Here is a 17715-nt window from a genome sequence, read left to right on the forward strand (position 1 = left end):
GACAGTGATACAGCAGGTATATCAGCTCTCTATACCTAGAGGAGGTTTTACAGCACAGAGGACAGTGATACAGCAGGTATATCAGCTCTCTATACGTAGAGGAGGTTTTACAGCACAGAGGACAGTGATACAGCAGGTATATCAGCTCTCTATACCTAGAGGAGGTTTTACAGCACAGAGGACAGTGGTGCTGCAGCACTAGACAGCAGTACAGAGGCCCCTCATGTACTGGATAAAAACCTGAATGGCCAAGGCCATTATGCCACACAAAGAGAACGCTGCATTCCAATAGATAGAGAAGGATCTTGAATGGAAAGCTATTCCATAGTGACATCACATCTATTCGATCACTGCCTGCACCAGCCCGCCCGTCCAGCATCACTACTCTGGACGGTTCTGACTTAGAATATGTGGACAACTACAAATACCTAGGTGTCTGGTTAGACTGTAAACTCTCCTTCCAGACTCACATAAAACATCTCCAATCCAAATCTAGAATTGGCTTCCTATTTCGCAACAAAGCATCCTTCACTCATGCTGCCAAACATACCCTCGTAAAACTGACCATCTTACCGATCCTCGACTTTGGCGATGTCATTTACAAAATAGCCTCCAACACCCTACTCAACAAATTGGATGCAGTCTATCACAGTGCCATCCGTTTTGTCACCAAAGCCACATATACTACCCATCACTGCGACCTGTACGCTCTCGTTGGCTGGCCCTCGCTTCATACTCGTCGCCAAACCCACTGGCTCCAGGTCATCTACAAGACCATTCCAGTGTTTTAATTGCTATATTGTATTTACTTCACCACCATGGCCTATTTATTGCCTTTACCTCCCTTATCTCACCTCATTTGCTCACATTGTATATAGACTTATTTTTCTACTGTATTATTGACTGTATGTTTGTTTTACTCCATGTGTAACTCTGTGTTGTTATTTGTGTCGAACTGCTTTGCTTTATCTTGGCCAGGTCGCAGTTGTAAATGAGAACGTGTTCTCAACTTGCCTACCTGGTTAAATAAAAGTGAAATAAAAAAAAAATAATAATAATATTTTTACCATGAATGGAAGTCACAATTGTAAGCCATTCCATTGGTGCTGGATTGTGAGGTCACATTTGATCCACTGTGAAGCCAATGTGGCAAAGTAATGGTGATTCCATCACCACTGTGGCATCACAGATGTTCCTTTTTGATTAAACAGCTATTCCATTGTGATGTCACAACCACTCCACTGTGATGTCACCGCCTTTCCACTGTGATGTCACAACCATTATATTTTTAGTATGATGCCACTTCCATTCATTCATGATTCCATTGTGATATGACAATATTTCCACCACAAAACCAGTTGATCTTAAACTAGCTTTTCAGAAACATATTCAGAATATTATAGTAAACCATTACAGACCAACATCTAAGACATTGTCCTCTGTGTTAGCCTTCAGGTATGATACAGTAGAAGCAGGGTTGGGGAGTAATGGATTACATGTTAGAGATTACAAAAAAACGGTAACAGTTATCTGTTACGTTACCAGCTAAAATATTGTAATCAGATTACAGATACTTTTTAAAAAGTTGATGATTACTTTGAGGATTACTTTTAAATTCAGAAAGGATGTTTGTGAACAAATTATCTTTGACACTTCTCTGTTTTCTAAATGACATTCAAATCAGCATTGAAAAAAGGTCAAGTTTAAGTTTGACCCACCTGAGTGAGTCAGACCACAAGTCAGAGACCACTATGATGACACGCCAAATGGGTTTGATGGATTGTGGGAAAAGAGCAGGAATAGGCTTTTATTGGCTGCAGTCCAAGCCATGTCTTCCAATGGTGCAACTGCTGTCGGCATCCAAAGATTATCCAACTTTAATAAACGCTTGGAGGTAAGGATGACAGCAGTCGTGTAGTCTACAGCAATACGGATATCACTTATTATTGATATCTACATAGCGCATTGATGTGAATCACACTGCTGCTCTCTCATTTAGCTATTTGCACCTTGCAGATTGTGGTTGTTGTGGATGGCTGTTCACAAATCTAAACCCAATAATGGTTGAATTCAAGTAGTTTAAGATGCCTATCAATCATTGTTTTTTAAACCAGTGGACAGCCAGTGAAAAATGCGCTCTTGCAACAGCTGCATATTGCGGATCCCAGCCTATGGAATAAAAGTGGGGCTTTTATTGCTCAATCTAATTCATGGGCTAATGGACACATGATCAAACTCACACACTTTGATAGACTCAATCTGTAGTTGCTACATCCATTTTTGGACTTATAAATTATATGTATACTGCTCAAAAAAATAAAGGGAACACTTAAACAACAGATCCTAGATCTGAATGAAAGAAATAATCTTATTAAATACTTTTTTCTTTACATAGTTGAATGTGCTGACAACAAAATCACACAAAAATAATCAATGGAAATCCAATTTATCAACCCATGGAGGTCTGGATTTGGAGTCACACTCAAAATTAAAGTGGAAAACCACACTACAGGCTGATCCAACTTTGATGTGATGTCCTTAAAACAAGTCAAAATGAGGCTCAGTAGTGTGTGTGTGGCCTCCACATGCCTGTATGACCTCCCTACAACGCCTGGGCATGCTCCTGATGAGGTGGCGGATGGTCTCCTGAGGGATCTCCTCCCAGACCTGGACTAAAGCATCCGCCAACTCCTGGACAGTCTGTGGTGCAACGTGGCGTTGGTGGACGGAGCGAAACATGATGTCCCAGATGTGCTCAATTGGATTCAGGTCTGGGGAACGGGTGGGCCAGTCCATAGAATTCTTCATCTTGCAGGAACTGCTGACACACTCCAGCCACATGAGGTCTAGCATTGTCTTGCATTAGGAGGAACCCAGGGCCAACCGCACCAGCATATGGTCTCACAAGGGGTCTGAGGATCTCATCTCGGTACCTAATGGCAGTCAGGCTACCTCTGGCGAGCTCATGGAGGGCTGTGCAGCCCCCCAAAGAAATGCCACCCCACACCATGACTGACCCACCGCCAAACCGGTCATGCTGGAGGATGTTGCAGGCAGCAGAACGTTCGCCACGGCATCTCCAGACTCTGTCACGTCTGTCACGTGCTCAGTGTGAACCCGCTTTCATCTGTGAAGAGCACAGGGCACCAGTGGCGAATTTGCCAATCTTGGTGTTCTCTGGCAAATGCCAAACGTCCTGCACGGTGTTGGGCTGTAAGCACAACCCCCACCTGTGGACGTCGGGCCCTCATACCACCCTCATGGAGTCTGTTTCTGACCGTTTGAGCAGGCACATGCACATTTGTGGCCTGCTGGAGGTCATTTTGCAGGGCTCTGGCAGTGCTTCTCCTGCTCCTCCTTGCACAGAGGAGGAGGTAGCGGTCCTGCTGCTGGGTTGTTGCCCTCCTACGGCCTCCTCCACGTCTCCTGATGTACTGGCCTGTCTCCTGGTAGCGCCTCCATGCTCTGGACACTACGCTGACAGACACAGCAAAACTTCTTGCCACAGCTCGCATTGATGTGCCATCCTGGATGAGCTGCACTACTTGAGCCACTTGTGTGGGTTGTAGACTCCGTCTCATGCTACCACTAGAGTGAAAGCACCGCCAGCATTCAAAAGTGACCAAAACATCAGCCAGGAAGCATAGGAACTGAGAAGTGGTCTGTGGTCCCCACCTGCAGAACCACTCCTTTATTGGGGGTGTCTTGCTAATTGCCTATAATTTCCACCTGTTGTCTATTCCATTTTTTGTCAATCAGTGTTTCTTCCTAAGTGGACAGTTTGATTTCACAGAAGTGTGATTGACTTGGAGTTACATTGTGTTGTTTAAGTGTTCCCTTTATTTTTTTGAGCAGTGTATATTAATGTAAAGATATAATTGAATCATATTATATGTAATAGAACGCGATGGGTTAGAAGAAGCCTACATAACCAACTCATAAAGTATAATTTAACATCCATATATGGCCAGCTTTGTAAACTTCAACATTGATTTATCCTGCAATAGATGTCGTTCAATTTGTAACAGACATTTTGGTCTTCTTATAATCCCTCTTAAGGGGAAAGTAATCGACAAGAACCTGAATGTAATCAGATAACATTGCTGAGTCTGGGTAATCCAAAATGTACATTACTGATTACAATTTTGGACAGGTAACTAGTAACTGTAACAGATTACATTTGGAAAGTAACCATGCCAACCCTGGACTGGAGGATCACAGAGCCCCAGGTGTGATAGGAGGATGGAGCCAGCCAGTCACAGAGCCCCAGGTGTGATAGGAGGATGGAGCCAGCCAGTCACAGAGCCCCAGGTGTGATAGGAGGATGAAGCCAGTCACAGAGCCCCAGGTGTGATAGGAGGATGAAGCCAGTCAGTCACAGAGCCAGTCACAGAGCCCCAGGTTTGATAGGAGGATGGAGCCAGTCAGTCACAGAGCCCCAGGTTTGATAGGAGGATGAAGCCAGCCAGTCACAGAGCCCCAGGTGTGATAGGAGGATAAAGCCAGTCACAGAGCCCCAGGTTTGATAGGAGGATGGAGCCAGTCAGTCACAGAGCCCCAGGTGTGATAGGAGGATGGAGCCAGCCAGTCACAGAGCCCCAGGTTTGATAGGAGGATGGAGCCAGTCAGTCACAGAGCCCCAGGTGTGATAGGAGGATGAAGCCAGTCAGTCACAGAGCCCCAGGTGTGATAGGAGGATGGAGCCAGTCAGTCACAGAGCCCCAGACAGCTAACATAGCATAAAGGGCAGCTCCAATATTTGCCCATGGTCAGAGTGTCTCCATTCTCCTGGCCGTCCTGTTTAATGAAGTAGCAGTGTGTTGAATGACAACCAGATGGGGCTGTATTAGAGCAGACAGACCGCTCTGAGAATCACTAACAAGGTTAATTTGAGTCCCACTGGGCACCAGGCATTAGCCTCTGGGTTTATCAGCATTAGTGGCATCTCTGCTAACCAGTTAGCACAGCAAGAAGGAAACACTGTGGCAGTGTGGCTGATGACAGCGGACGGATGGTGAATGCTTGATTTGTTCACTGTGTTTTTTCATTTAGTCTAAGAGGAAGCATTCAAGTGCAAATTTGCATGTGGACTGGGGGAGTGGGGATTGTGGGAGTGGGCACTGGGGGAGTGGGGACTAGGGGCTGGGGGAGTGTGGACTGGGGACTGGGGGAGTGTGGACTGGGGACTGGGGGAGTGTGGACTGGGGGAGCGTGGACTGGGGACTAGGGGAGTGGGGACTAGGGGAGCGTACACTGGGAGTGTAGACTGGGGACTGTGGGAGTGTAGACTGGGGACTGTGGGAGTGGGCACTGGGGGAGTGTGGACTGGGGGAGTGTAGAATGGGGACTGTGGGAGTGTAGACTGGGGACTGTGGGAGTGTAGACTGGGGACTATGGGAGTGGGCACTGGGGGAGTGTGGACTGGGGGAGTGTGGACTGGGGACTGTAGACTGGGGGAGTGTAGACTGGGGGAGTGTAGACTGGGGGAGTGTAGACTGGGGACTGGGGGAGTGTAGACTGGGGGAGTGTAGACTGGGGACTGGGGAGTGGGCACTGGGGTGTGTGGACTGGGGGAGTGTGGACTGGGGACTGTGGGAGTGGGCACTGGGGGAGTGTGGACTGGGGGAGTGTGGACTGGGGACTGGGGGAGTGTGGACTGGGGGAGTGTAGACTGGGGACTGGGGGAGTTGGGACTGGGGACTGTGGGAGTGTGGATTGGGGGAGTGTAGACTGGGGACTGTGGGAGTGTGGATTGGGGGAGTGTAGACTGGGGACTGGGGGAGTGTAGACTGGGGACTGGGGGAGTGTAGACTGTGGGAGTGTAGACTGGGGACTGTGGGAGTGTGGGAGTGGGCACTGGGGGAGTGGGGACTAGGGACTGTGGGAGTGTGGACTAGGGGAGTGTGGACTGGGGGAGTGTAGACTGGGGACTGGGGGATTGTAGACTGGGGACTGTGGACTGGGGACTGTGGGAGTGTGGGAGTGGGCACTGGGGGAGTGGGGACTAGGGACTGGGGGAGTGTGGACTGGGGGCTGGGGGAGTGTGGACTGGGGAGCGTGGACTGGGACTAGGGGAGTGGGGACTAGGGGAGCGTACACTGGGAGTGTAGACTGGGGACTGTCGGAGTGTGGACTGGGGGAGTGTAGACTGGGACTGTGGGAGTGTGGACTGGGGGAGTGTGGACTGGGGACTGTGGGAGTGTGGACTGGGGATTGTGGGAGTGTAGACTGGGGACTGGGGGAGTGTAGACTGGGGGAGTGTAGACTGGGGACTGGGGGAGTGTGGACTGGGGGAGTGTAGACTGCGGACTGGGGGAGTGTGGACTGGGGGAGTGTAGACTGGGGACTGTGGGAGTGTGGACTGGGGGAGTGTAGACTGGGGACTGTGGGAGTGTAGACTGGGGACTGGGGGAGTGTAGACTGGGGACTGTGGGAGTGTGGACTGGGGACTGTGGGAGTGTGGACTGGGGGAGTGTGGACTGGGGGAGTGTGGACTGGGGACTGGGGGAGTGGGGACTAGGGACTGGGGGAGTGTGGACTGGGGGAGTGTGGACTGGGGGAGTGTGGACTGGGGACTGAGGGATTGTAGACTGGGGACTGGGGGAGTGTGGACTGGGGACTGTGGGAGTGTGGATTGGGGGAGTGTAGACTGGGGACTGTGGGAGTGTGGATTGGGGGAGTGTAGACTGGGGACTGGGGGAGTGTAGACTGTGGGAGTGTGGACTGGGGACTGTGGGAGTGTGGACTGGGGAATGGGGGAGTGTGGACTGGGGGAGTGTGGACTGGGGACTGTGGGAGTGTGGACTGGGGGAGTGTGGACGGGGGACTGTGGACTGGGGGAGTGTGGACTGGGGACTGTGGGAGTGTGGACTGGGGATTGTGGGAGTGTAGACTGGGGACTGGGGGAGTGTAGACTGGGGGAGTGTGGACTGGGGGAGATAAGTGTTTTGAGATAAATTGTTTAAGGTGTTAAAGATCTATTACATGAGAATACATCATTTGATGCTAGGTTTAGGGTGAAAATTGTGTACTTACGTTTTTGCTTGGTGAGTGATATACACTATATATACAAAAGTAAGTGGACACAACTTCAAATTAGTGGATTCGGCTATTTCAGCCACACCCGTTGCTGACAGGTGTATAAAATCGAGCACACAGCCATGCAATCTCCATAGACAAATGTTGTCAGTAGAATGGCGTTACTGAAGAGCTTAGTGACTTTCAACGTGGCACCGCCACCTTTCCAACAAGTCAGTTCGTCAAAATTCTGCCCTACTAGAGCTGCCCCGGTCAACTGTAAGTGCTGTTATTGTGAAGTGGAAACTTCTAGGATCAACAAGTGGTAGGTCCACACAAGCTCACAGAACGGGGCTCAGATTTCCCCCATTCTTTCTTGTTCCCCCCAGTTTTTCAAAGTTTTTAAATAGAAAAACAACAAAATTGGATATTCTGTGTTAACAACAATGCTTACAACACACCAGGACTTTTGTGGTCTGGAAAAAAAATGTATTTTTATTTTTGAGTGTCATTGCCCTTTAACAGTGTGCATGCCCTGTTTTTTGGTTAGCGGATTTTCTAAGGTTTTCTGTTTTGCAGTAAGCGCAGATGTGATTCGGCTGCCAATGGGATGGGTAAAGTGAAAGGCCAGCAACACTCAGTATTATTGCCTGGAAGGCCAGCATCCCGGAGTCGCCTCTTCACAGTTGACGTTAAGACTGGTGGTACTATTTAATGAAGCTGCCAGCTGAGGACTTGTGAGGCGTCTGTTTCTCAAACTAGACACTCTAATGTACTAGTCCTCTTGCTCAGTTGTGCACCGGGTCCTCCCACTCCTCATTTTATTCTGGTTAGAGCCAGTTTGCGCTGTTCTGTGAAGGGAGTAGTACACAGCGTTGTATGAGATCTTCAGTTTCTTGGCAATTTCTCGCATGGAACAGCCTTCATTTCTCAGAACAAGAATAGACTGACGAGTTTCAGAAGAAAGGTCTTTGCTGATGCTCCAGATACTCAACTAGTCTAAAGGACAGTTTTATTTATTTACAGTTTTCAGTTGTGCTAACATAATTGCAAAATGGGTTTCTAATGATCAATTAGCCTTTTAAAATGATCAACTTGGATTAGCTAACACAACGTGGCATTGGAACACAGGAGTGATGGTTGCTGATAATGGGCCTCTGTACATATTCCATAAAAAATCTGCCGTTTCCAGCAACAATAGTCATTTACAACATTAACAATGTCTACACTGTATTTCTGATCAATTTGATGTTATTTTTAATGGACAAAAAAATTGCTTTTCTTTAAAAAAAAGGACATTTCTAAGTGAACGGTAGTGTATATATATATATATATATATATACATTTATACACTACCGTTCAAAAGTTTGGGGTCACTTAGAAATGTCCTTGTTTTGAAAGAAAAACTATTTTTTTTGTCCATTAAAATAACATCAAATTGATCAGAAATACAGTGTGAACATATATATGTGTGTGTGTGAGTCTTCCTGCCACTGCATAACCTCCTATAAATGGATCACTAGTCACTTTAATGATGTCACTTTAATAATTCTTACATATCTTACATTAAACATCTCATATGTATATACTGTATTTTATACCATCTATTGCATCTTGCCAATGCCACTCAGTCATTGCTCATCCATATATGTATATGTATATATTCTTATTCCATTTCTTTACTATGCTGTGTGTGTGTATTAGGTAGTTGTTGAGGAACTGTTAGATTACTTGTTAGATATTGCTGCACTGTTGGAACTAGAAGCACAAGCATTTCGCTACACTCGCATTAACATCTGCTAACCATGGGAATAACATTTATTTGATATAACATTTGATAACATTTGATTTGATTTGATATGTGTTCATCTATAATACATGTCTTCCTGCCACTGCATAACCTCCCATTTACATATGGGCTCCCGATTTGGCATGGGTCCTCAGATTCTCAAAAGGTTCTACAGCTGCAACATCGAGAGCATCCTGACTGGTTGCATCACTGCCTGGTACGGCAATTGCTCGGCCTCCGACCGCAAGGCACTTCAGAGGGTAGTGCGTACAGCTCAGTACATCACTGGGGCTAAGCTGCCTGCCATCCAGGACCTCTACACCAGGCGGTGTCAGAGGAAGGCCCTAAAAATTGTCAAAGACCCCAGCCACCCCAGTCATAGACTGTTCTCTCTACTACCACATGGCAAGCGTTACCGGAGTGCCAAGTCTAGGACAAAATGCCTTCTCAACAGTTTTTACCCCCAAGCCATAAGACTCCTGAACAGGTAATCAAATGGCTACCCGGACTATTTGCATTGTGTGCCCCTCCCCCCAACCCCTCTTTTACACTGCTGCTACTCTCTGTTCATCATATATGCATAGTCACTTTAACCATCTACATGTACATACTACCTCAATCAGCCCGACTAACCGGTGTCTGTATATAGCCTCGCTACTGTATATAGCCTCGCTACTGTTATTTTTCACTGTCTTTTTACTGTTGTTTTTTTTTCTTTACTTACCTGTTGTTCACCTAATACCTTTTTTGCACTATTGGTTAAAGCCTGTAAGTAACAATTTCACTGTAAGGTTTCACCTGTTGTATTCGGCGCACGTGACAAATAAACTTTGATTTGATTTGAGTGGCGCAGCAGTCTAAGGCACTGCATCTCAGTGCTAGAGGCGTCACTACAGTCCCTGGTTCGAATCCAGGCTGTATCATATCCGGCTGTGATTGGGAGTCCCATAGGGCACCGCACAATTGGCCCAGCGTCATCTTAGGTTTGGCCAGGGTAGGCCGTCATTGTAAACAAGAATTTGTTCTTAACTGACCTGCCAGGTCAATTAAAATACAATGAATCTATAAAACATGTCTTCCTGCCCCTGCATAACCTCCCATTTCCCCTAAAGTGATTACAATTACAAATGTACCCATGCAGAGGCAGCACAATGGTTATCTCTACCCAATTGACAAACTTCCTTAATTAAAAATAGCAGTTTTTGAGAAGAGCTCTGGAATGAATTATTTTCTTTGGAGATGCTCTCTCTCTCTCACACTCTCTCTCTGCTATTCACTCTTACACAGTCAGTTTATACATGCTGGAGCGGTGCTAAGCTGTAGGCTGCTGTTCAATTCGCCACCAGAGCTAGTGTTGCATACAGTGAGGCCAGATAAGCCCTCATTTGAATAATTCCCATGTTGCCCTTATTTATCTCTGAGTTTACCAATCAGGAAACGTGGCTGAGTGAGCGACTGAGTGAGTGAGTGTGTTGTTTAGGTTACAAAGTTGTCTGACTGTATGTTGATAATGCTAATCCATCAACAGCTAGTTTTGGAGCGCTATGTTATGTTTTTGTTTAAATGCTATTCACTGTCATCGCCTCAGACTATAGAAGATCTGTAATAGGCTTTCGACTTTGCACAGAAATTGGCATTTGGGTTCTTTTCAGCCGTGTCTTTGTGGGGTGTCAGAGCGAGGATTTGTGAGAGTCAAAGAGAGGCAGCGAGTACACCATGTTACCATGTAGGATGCCAGTTTATTCAGATCATAACCTCAGAGAATGCCTATAGAACCTGAGAGGAACCTTTTGAACCCCATAGGAGCATATAAAACCTCAGAGGAGCCTATAGAACCTCAGAGGAGCCTATAGAACCTCAGAGGAGCCTATAGAACCTCAGAGGAGCCTATAGAACCTCAGAGGAGCCTATAGAACCTCAGAGGAGCCTATAGAACCTCAGAGGAGCCTACAGAACCTCAGAGGAGCCTATAGAACCTCAGACAAACTTATAGAAACTCAGAGGAGCCTATATAACCTCAGAGGAGCCTATAGAACCTCAAAGGAGCCTATAGAACCTCAAAGGAGCCTATATAACCTCAAATGAGCCTATATAACTTAAAAGGAGCCTATAGAACCTCAGAAGAGCATATAGAACCTCAAAGGAGCCTATAGAACCTCAAAGGAGCCTATAGAACCTCAGATGAGCCTATAAAGTGAGGGAAAAAAGTATTTGATCCCCTGCTGATTTTGTACGTTTGCCCACTGACAAAGAAATGATCCGTCAATAATTTTAATGGTAGGTTTATTTGAACAGTGAGAGACAGAATAACAACAACAAAAATTTAAAAAACGCATGTCAAAAATGTTAGAAAATGATTTGCATTTTAATGAGAGAAATAAGTATTTGACCCCTCTGCAAAACCTGACTTAGTACTTGGTAGCAAAACCCTTGTTGGCAATCACAGAGGTCAGACGTTTCTTGTAGTTGGCCACCAGGTTTGCACACATCTCAGGAGGGATTTTGTCCCACTCCTCTTTGCAGATCTTCTCCAAGTCATTAAGGTTTCGAGGCAGACGTTTGGCAACTCGAACCTTCAGCTCCCTCCACAGATTTTATATGGGATTAAGGTCTGGAGACTGGCTAGGCCACTCCAGGACCTTAATGTGCTTCTTCTTGAGCCACTCCTTTGTTGCCTTGGCCGTGTGTTTTGGGTCATTGTCATGCTGGAATACCCATCCATGACCCATTTTCAATTCCCTGGCTGAGGGAAGGAGGTTCTCACCCAAGGTTTGACGGTAGATGGCCCCGTCCATCGTCCATTTGATGCGGTGAAGTTGTCCTGTCCCCTTAGCAGAAAAACACCCCCAAAGCATAATGTTTCCACCTCCATGTTTGACGGTGGGGATGATGTTCTTGGGGTAATAGGCAGCATTCCTCCTCCTCCTCCATACACGGCGAGTTGAGTTAATGCCAAAGAGCTCCATTTTGGTCTCATCTGACCACAAAACTTTCACGAAGTTGTCCTCTGAATCATTCAGATGTTCATTGGCAAACTTCAGACGGGCATGTATATGTGCTTTCTTGAGCAGGGGGACCTTGCGGGCGCTGCAGGACTTCAGTCCTTCACGGCGTAGTGTGTTACCAATTGTTTTCTTGGTGACTATGGTCCCAGCTGCCTTGAGATCATTGACAAGATCCTTCCGTGTAGTTCTGGGCTGATTTCTCACCGTTCTCATGATCATTGCAACTCCACGAGGTGAGATCTTGCATGGAGCCCCATGCCGAGGGAGATTGACAGTTCTTTTGTGTTTCTTCCATTTGCGAATAATAGCACCAACTGTTGTCACCTTCTCACCAAGCTGCTTGGCGATGGTCTTGTAGCCCATTCCAGCCTTGTGTAGGTCTACAATCTTGTCCCTGACATCCTTGGAGAGCTCTTTGGTCTTGGCCATGGTGGAGAGTTTGGAATCTGATTGATTCATTGCTTCTGTGTACAGGTGTCTTTTATACAGGTAACAAGCTGAGATTAGGAGCACTCCCTTTAAGAGTGTGCTCCTTATCTCAGCTCGTTACCTGTATAAAAGACACCTGGGAGCCAGAAATCTTTCTGATTGAGAGGGGGTCAAATACTTACTCCCCTCATTAAAATGCAAATCATTTTATAACATTTTTGACGTGTTTTTCTGAATTTTTTTGTTGTTATTCTGTCTCTCACTGTTCAAATAAACCTACCATTAAAATTATAGACTGATCATTCTTTGTCAGTGGGCAAACGTACAAAATCAGCAGGGGATGAAATACTTTTTTTCCCCTCACTGTATGACCTTAGAGGAGCCTATAGGACCTTAGAGGAACCTATAGAACGTCAGAGGAGCCTATAGAACTTTAGAGGAACATATAGAACTCAGAGGATCCTATAGAACCTCAGAGGAGCCTATAGAACCTCAGAGGAGCCTATAGAACCTCAGAGAAGCCGATAAACCCCATAGGAGCCTATATGATCTCAGAGGAACCTATAGAACCTCAGAGGAACCTATAGAACCTCAGAGGAGCCTATAGAACTTTAGAGGAACATATAGAACCTCAGAGGATCCTATAGAACTTTAGAGGAACATATAGAACCTCAGAGGAGCCTATAGAACATTATAGGAGCCTATAGAACCTCAGAGGAGCCTATAGAACTTTAGAGAAACATATAGAAACCCCAGAGGAACCTATAGAACTTTAGAGGAACATATAGAACCTCAGAGGAGCCTATAGAACTTTAGAGGAACATATAGAACCTCAGAGGAGCCTATAGAACTTTAGAGGAACATATAGAACCTCAGAGGAGCCTATAGAACTTTAGAGGAACATATAGAACCTCAGAGGAGCCTATAGAACTTTAGAGGAACATATAGAAACCTCAGAGGAGCCTATAGGACCTCATAGGAGCCTATAGAACCCGAGGAACCTATAGAACAGTGTCTTTGCAGTCAGTGTTTCATTTATTTTTATTTTAACAAACTGGCAAACAATTGTGTTGTTAGTAAATACAATCATATCAATGGATTATGTACGGGTAGAGATATAACTATTTGGTTTAGGCATTTGTTAGAAAGGGAGGGGTGGAGAAAGGATGATCAGCGCTTTCATTGTCCATTGTGTTTTTCTGCATCATCTACAACAGCAACACATCAACGACAGTTAAATAGTCAGCACTAGCTGGCCTCCGTCCAGTGCCGAACCCTGAACTTTAGTAACTGCTACTAGCTGGCTACCACGCGGTACTCAACCCTGCACCAACGAGACTGCTGCCCTATCTACATCGTCATTGAACACTGTTCACTTGAATAATGTTTACACACTGTTTTACCCACTTTATATGTATATATTGTGTTCTAATCATGGCTCATCCTATATAACTACTGCCGTACACACCTGTCCATAATGTCTATACACACCATTAAATACATGTTCCAGACATATATTCGTATATTTGTTTGTGACTGATAACATTTTATTTGAGACAGTGAGTGAGAAAGAGAGTGGGAGAGTGAGAAAGTGAGAGAGTGAGAGAGAGAGTGAGAGAGACGGAGAGAGAGAGAAAGATGGAGAGAGAGAGACAGAGAGAGAGAGAGAGAGAGAGAGAGAGAGAGAGAGAGAAAGAGCAAAAGGTGGAACAGCCAGTATTTATATAAATATACAGTAACATACCAGAGCCTATCTACCATATCCAGAACTAGCCATGGTCTCAAAATGACATCATCCTCTCTCTCTGCACCACCAGCCGTGTCATACAGTGTAGCTCATGCTAATCCAACCCACCCAGTAGAATGCTAACGAAGGTATTAGCATGCACACAGGGGGGCAAAGTCTGGGTCTGGATCCAATGGTGAGTGGGGAGGTGGCGCTGGCCTCTCCTCTGCAATGTGATCTATATCTGAAAATGGATATTGTCCACCGGTTGCCAAGACTATTTTGAGCGCAAGCTGGCTGAGTGGCTGGCGAATGTCCCCCAAGCGGATGGACGGACGAACTCTCCGATCAGCCATGTCATCAGGTATGACAACAACTAAACACTTCCTTGATCATACAGGGATAGGATCTCATCTAACGGAGGTGGTAAACCTGGTAGAGACCCTGAGGATGTGTATTAGCTCCTTGAGGTATGTCTTGGGGCATACAGGACACCCAAGTTCAGGAAATTGCAATGGCACAGTACTAAAAAGTAACTGAAAAATCATGGAGCTCTCTCTCCCTCTCTCTCAATTCAATTTCAATTTCAAGGGATTTATTGGCGTGGGAAACATAACATTGCCAAAGCAAGTGAAATAGATAATAAACAAAAGTGAAATAAACAATAAAAAATTGACAGTAAACATTACACTCATAAAAGCTCCAAAAGAATAAAGACATTTAAAATGTCATATTATGTCTATATACAGTGTTGTAATGATGTACAAATAGTTAAAGCACAAAATGGAAAATGGATAGGTTGTATTTCCAATGGTGTTTGCCCTTTTCTTGAGGCAACAGGTCACAAATGTTTATTTTTTAATTGTATTTCACCTTTAATTAAAAAGGTAGACCAGTTGAGAACAAGTTCTCATCTACAACTGCGACCTGGCCAAGATAAAGCAAAGCAGTGCAACAAAAAAACAACAACACAGAGTTGCACGTGGGATAAACAAAAGTACAGTCAATAACACAATAGAAAAAGTCTATGTACAATGTGTGCAAATGGAGAAAGGAGGTAAGGCAATAAATAGGCCATATTAGCGAAGTAATTACAATTTAGCAAATTAACACTGGAGTGATAGCTGTGCAGATGATGATGTGCAAGTAGGGATACTGGGGTGCAAAAGAGCAACAAACAAAAAATGTAACAATATGGGGATGAGGTAGTTGGGTGTACTATTTACAGATGGGCTATGTACAGGTACAGTGATCGGTAAGCTGCTCTGGCAGCTGATGCTTAAAGTTAGAATGGGAGATATAAGTCTCCAGCTTCAGTGATTTTTGCAATTCGTTCCAGTCATTGGCAGCAGAGAACTGTAAGGAAAGGTGGCCAAAGGAGGTGTTGGCTTTGGGGATGACCAGTGAAATATACCTGCTGGAGTGCGTGCTACGGGTGGGTGTTGCTATGGTGACCAGTGAGCTGAGATAAGGCGGAGCTTTACCTAGCAAAGACTTATAGATAACCTGGAGCCAGTGGGTTTGGCAACGAATATGTAGCGAGGGCCAGCCAACGAGAGCATACAGGTCGCAGTGGTGGGTAGTATATGGGGCTTTGGTGACAAAACGGATGACACTGTGATAGACTACATGCAATTTTCTGAGTAGAGTGTTGGAGGCTATTTTGTAAATGACATCGCCAAAGTCAAGGATCGGTAGGATGGTCAGTTTTACGAGGGTATGAGTGAAGGATGAGTGAAGGATGCTTTGTTGCGAAACAGGAAGCTGATTCTAGATTTAATTTTGGATTGGAGATGCTTAATGTGAGTCTGAGAGGAGAGTTTACAGTCTAACCAGACACCTAGGTATTTGTAGTTGTCCACATATTCTAAGTCAGAACCGTCCAGAGTAGTGATGCTAGTCGGGCGGGCGGGTGTGGGAAGCAATCGGTTGAAGAGCATGCATTTAGTTTTACCAGCATTTAAAAGCAGTTGGAGGCCACGGAAGGAGTGTTGTATGGCATTGAAGCTCGTTTGGAGGTTGGTTAACACAGTGTCCAAAGAAGGGCCAGATGTATACAGAATGGTGTCGTCTGCGTAGAGGTGGATCAGAGAGTCACCAGCAGCAAGAGCGATATCATTGATATATACAGAGAAAATAGATTTTAACCCTGTGGCACACCCATGGAGACTGTCAGAGGTCCAGACAATGGGCCCTCTGATTTGACACACTGAACTCTATCTGAGAAGTAGTTGGTGAACCAGGTGAGGCAGTCATTTGAGAAACCACGGCTACTGAGTCTGCCAATAAGAATGTGGTGATTGACAGAGTTGAAAGCCTTGGCTAGGCCGATGAAGACGGTTGCACAGTACTGTCTTTTATCGATGGCAGTAATGATATCATTTAGGACCTTGAGCATGGCTGAGGTGCACCCATGACCAGCTCGGAAACCAGATTGCATAGTGGAGAAGGTACGGTGGGATTCGAAATGGTCGGTGATCTGTTTGCTAACTTGGCTTTCGAAGATTTTATAAAGGCAGGGCAGGATGTATATAGGTCTATAACAGCTTGGGTCTAGAGTGTCTCCCCTTTGAAGAGGGGGATGACTGCAGCAGCTTTCCAATCTTTGGGGATCTCAGACGATACGAAAGAGAGGAACAGGCTAGTAATAGGGGTTGCAACAATTTTGGCAGATAATTTTAGAAAGAGAGGGTCCAGATTGTCTAGACCAGCTGATTTGTAGGGATTTGGATTTTGCAGCTCTTCCAGAACATCAGCTGTCTGGATTTGAGTGAAGGAGAAGGGGGGGGGGACTTGGGCAAGTTCTGCAAGGGGTGCAGAGCTGTTGGTAGCAAGGTGGAAAGCATGGCCAGCCGTAGAAAAATGCTTATAGAAATTATCGATTATCATAGATTTATCGATGGTGACAGTTATTCTCCATGGACATGACAGTGTCCCAAAACCTTTTGGAATTAGTGCTACAGGAGGCAAATTTCTGTTTGAAAAAGCTAGCCTTAGCTTTCCTAACTGACTGTGTATATTGGTTCCTGACTTCCCTGAAAAGTTGCATATCGCGGGGGCTATTCGATGCTGATGCAGAATGCCACAGGATGTTTTTGTGCTGGTCAAGGGCAATCAAGTCTGGGGTGAACCAAGGGCTATATCTGTTCTTAGTTCTACATTTTTTGAATGGGGCATGCTTATTTAAGATGGTGAGGAAAGCACTTTTAAAGAGCAACCAGGCATCCTCTACTGACGGGATGAGGTCAATATCCTTCCAGGATACCCGGGCCAGGTCGATTAGAAAGGCCTGCTCGCTGAAGTGTTTTAGGGAGCGTTTGACAGTGATGAGGGGTGGTCGTTTGACCGCGGACCCATTACAGACGCAGGCAATGAAGCAGTGATCGCTGAGATCCTGGTTGAAGACAGCAGAGGTGTATTTAGAGGGCAAGTTGGTCAGGATGGTATCTATGAGGGTGCCCATGGTTAGGGTGCCCAGGGTGAGGGTGCCCAGGGTTGTACCTGGTAGGTTCCTTGATAATTTGTGTGAGATTGAGGGCATCTAGCTTAGATTGTAGGATGGCCGGGGAGTTAAGCATATCCCAATTTAGGTCATCTAACAGTACGAAATCTAAAGATAGATGGGGGCAATCAATTAACATATGGTGTCCAGGGCCCAGCTGTGGGCTGAGGGGGGTCTATAACAAGCGGCAACGGTGAGACAAATTTCTGGAAAGGTGGATTTTTAAAAGTAGAAGCTCAAATTGTTT

At 45.6% G+C, this 17715-nt stretch overlaps 1 protein-coding gene across 1 annotated transcript; it reads right to left on the bottom strand.

Annotated features, from left to right (window-relative positions):
* Nucleotides 1-5135: 5135 nt before the first annotated feature.
* Nucleotides 5136-11601, bottom strand: LOC115195253 (proline-rich extensin-like protein EPR1). The gene is made up of 3 exons (XM_029755029.1): nucleotides 11571-11601; nucleotides 6098-6855; nucleotides 5136-5966 (listed from the first exon to the last, which is right to left on the bottom strand). The coding sequence occupies exons 1-3, from the start codon at nucleotides 11599-11601 to the stop codon at nucleotides 5136-5138; spliced, it is 1620 nt and encodes a 539-aa protein (XP_029610889.1).
* Nucleotides 11602-17715: the final 6114 nt, after the last annotated feature.

The sequence above is a fragment of the Salmo trutta genome, chromosome 6 (genome assembly GCF_901001165.1).
Source record: "Salmo trutta chromosome 6, fSalTru1.1, whole genome shotgun sequence".
Taxonomy (NCBI): Eukaryota; Metazoa; Chordata; class Actinopteri; order Salmoniformes; family Salmonidae; genus Salmo; species Salmo trutta.

Excerpts from the sequence above, each read along its gene's own strand:
- LOC115195253 (XM_029755029.1), bottom strand. The coding sequence starts at position 11,601 with ATGGACGGGGCCATCTACCGTCAAACCTTGG. Across the intron at positions 6,856-11,570 it reads CATCTACCGTCAAACCTTGG|TCCCCAGTCCACACTCCCCC; the intron begins GTGAGAACCTCC and ends ACACTCCCACAG. Across the intron at positions 5,967-6,097 it reads CCCCAGTCTACACTCCCAGT|TCCCCAGTCCACAGTCCCCA; the intron begins GTACGCTCCCCT and ends ACACTCCCACAG.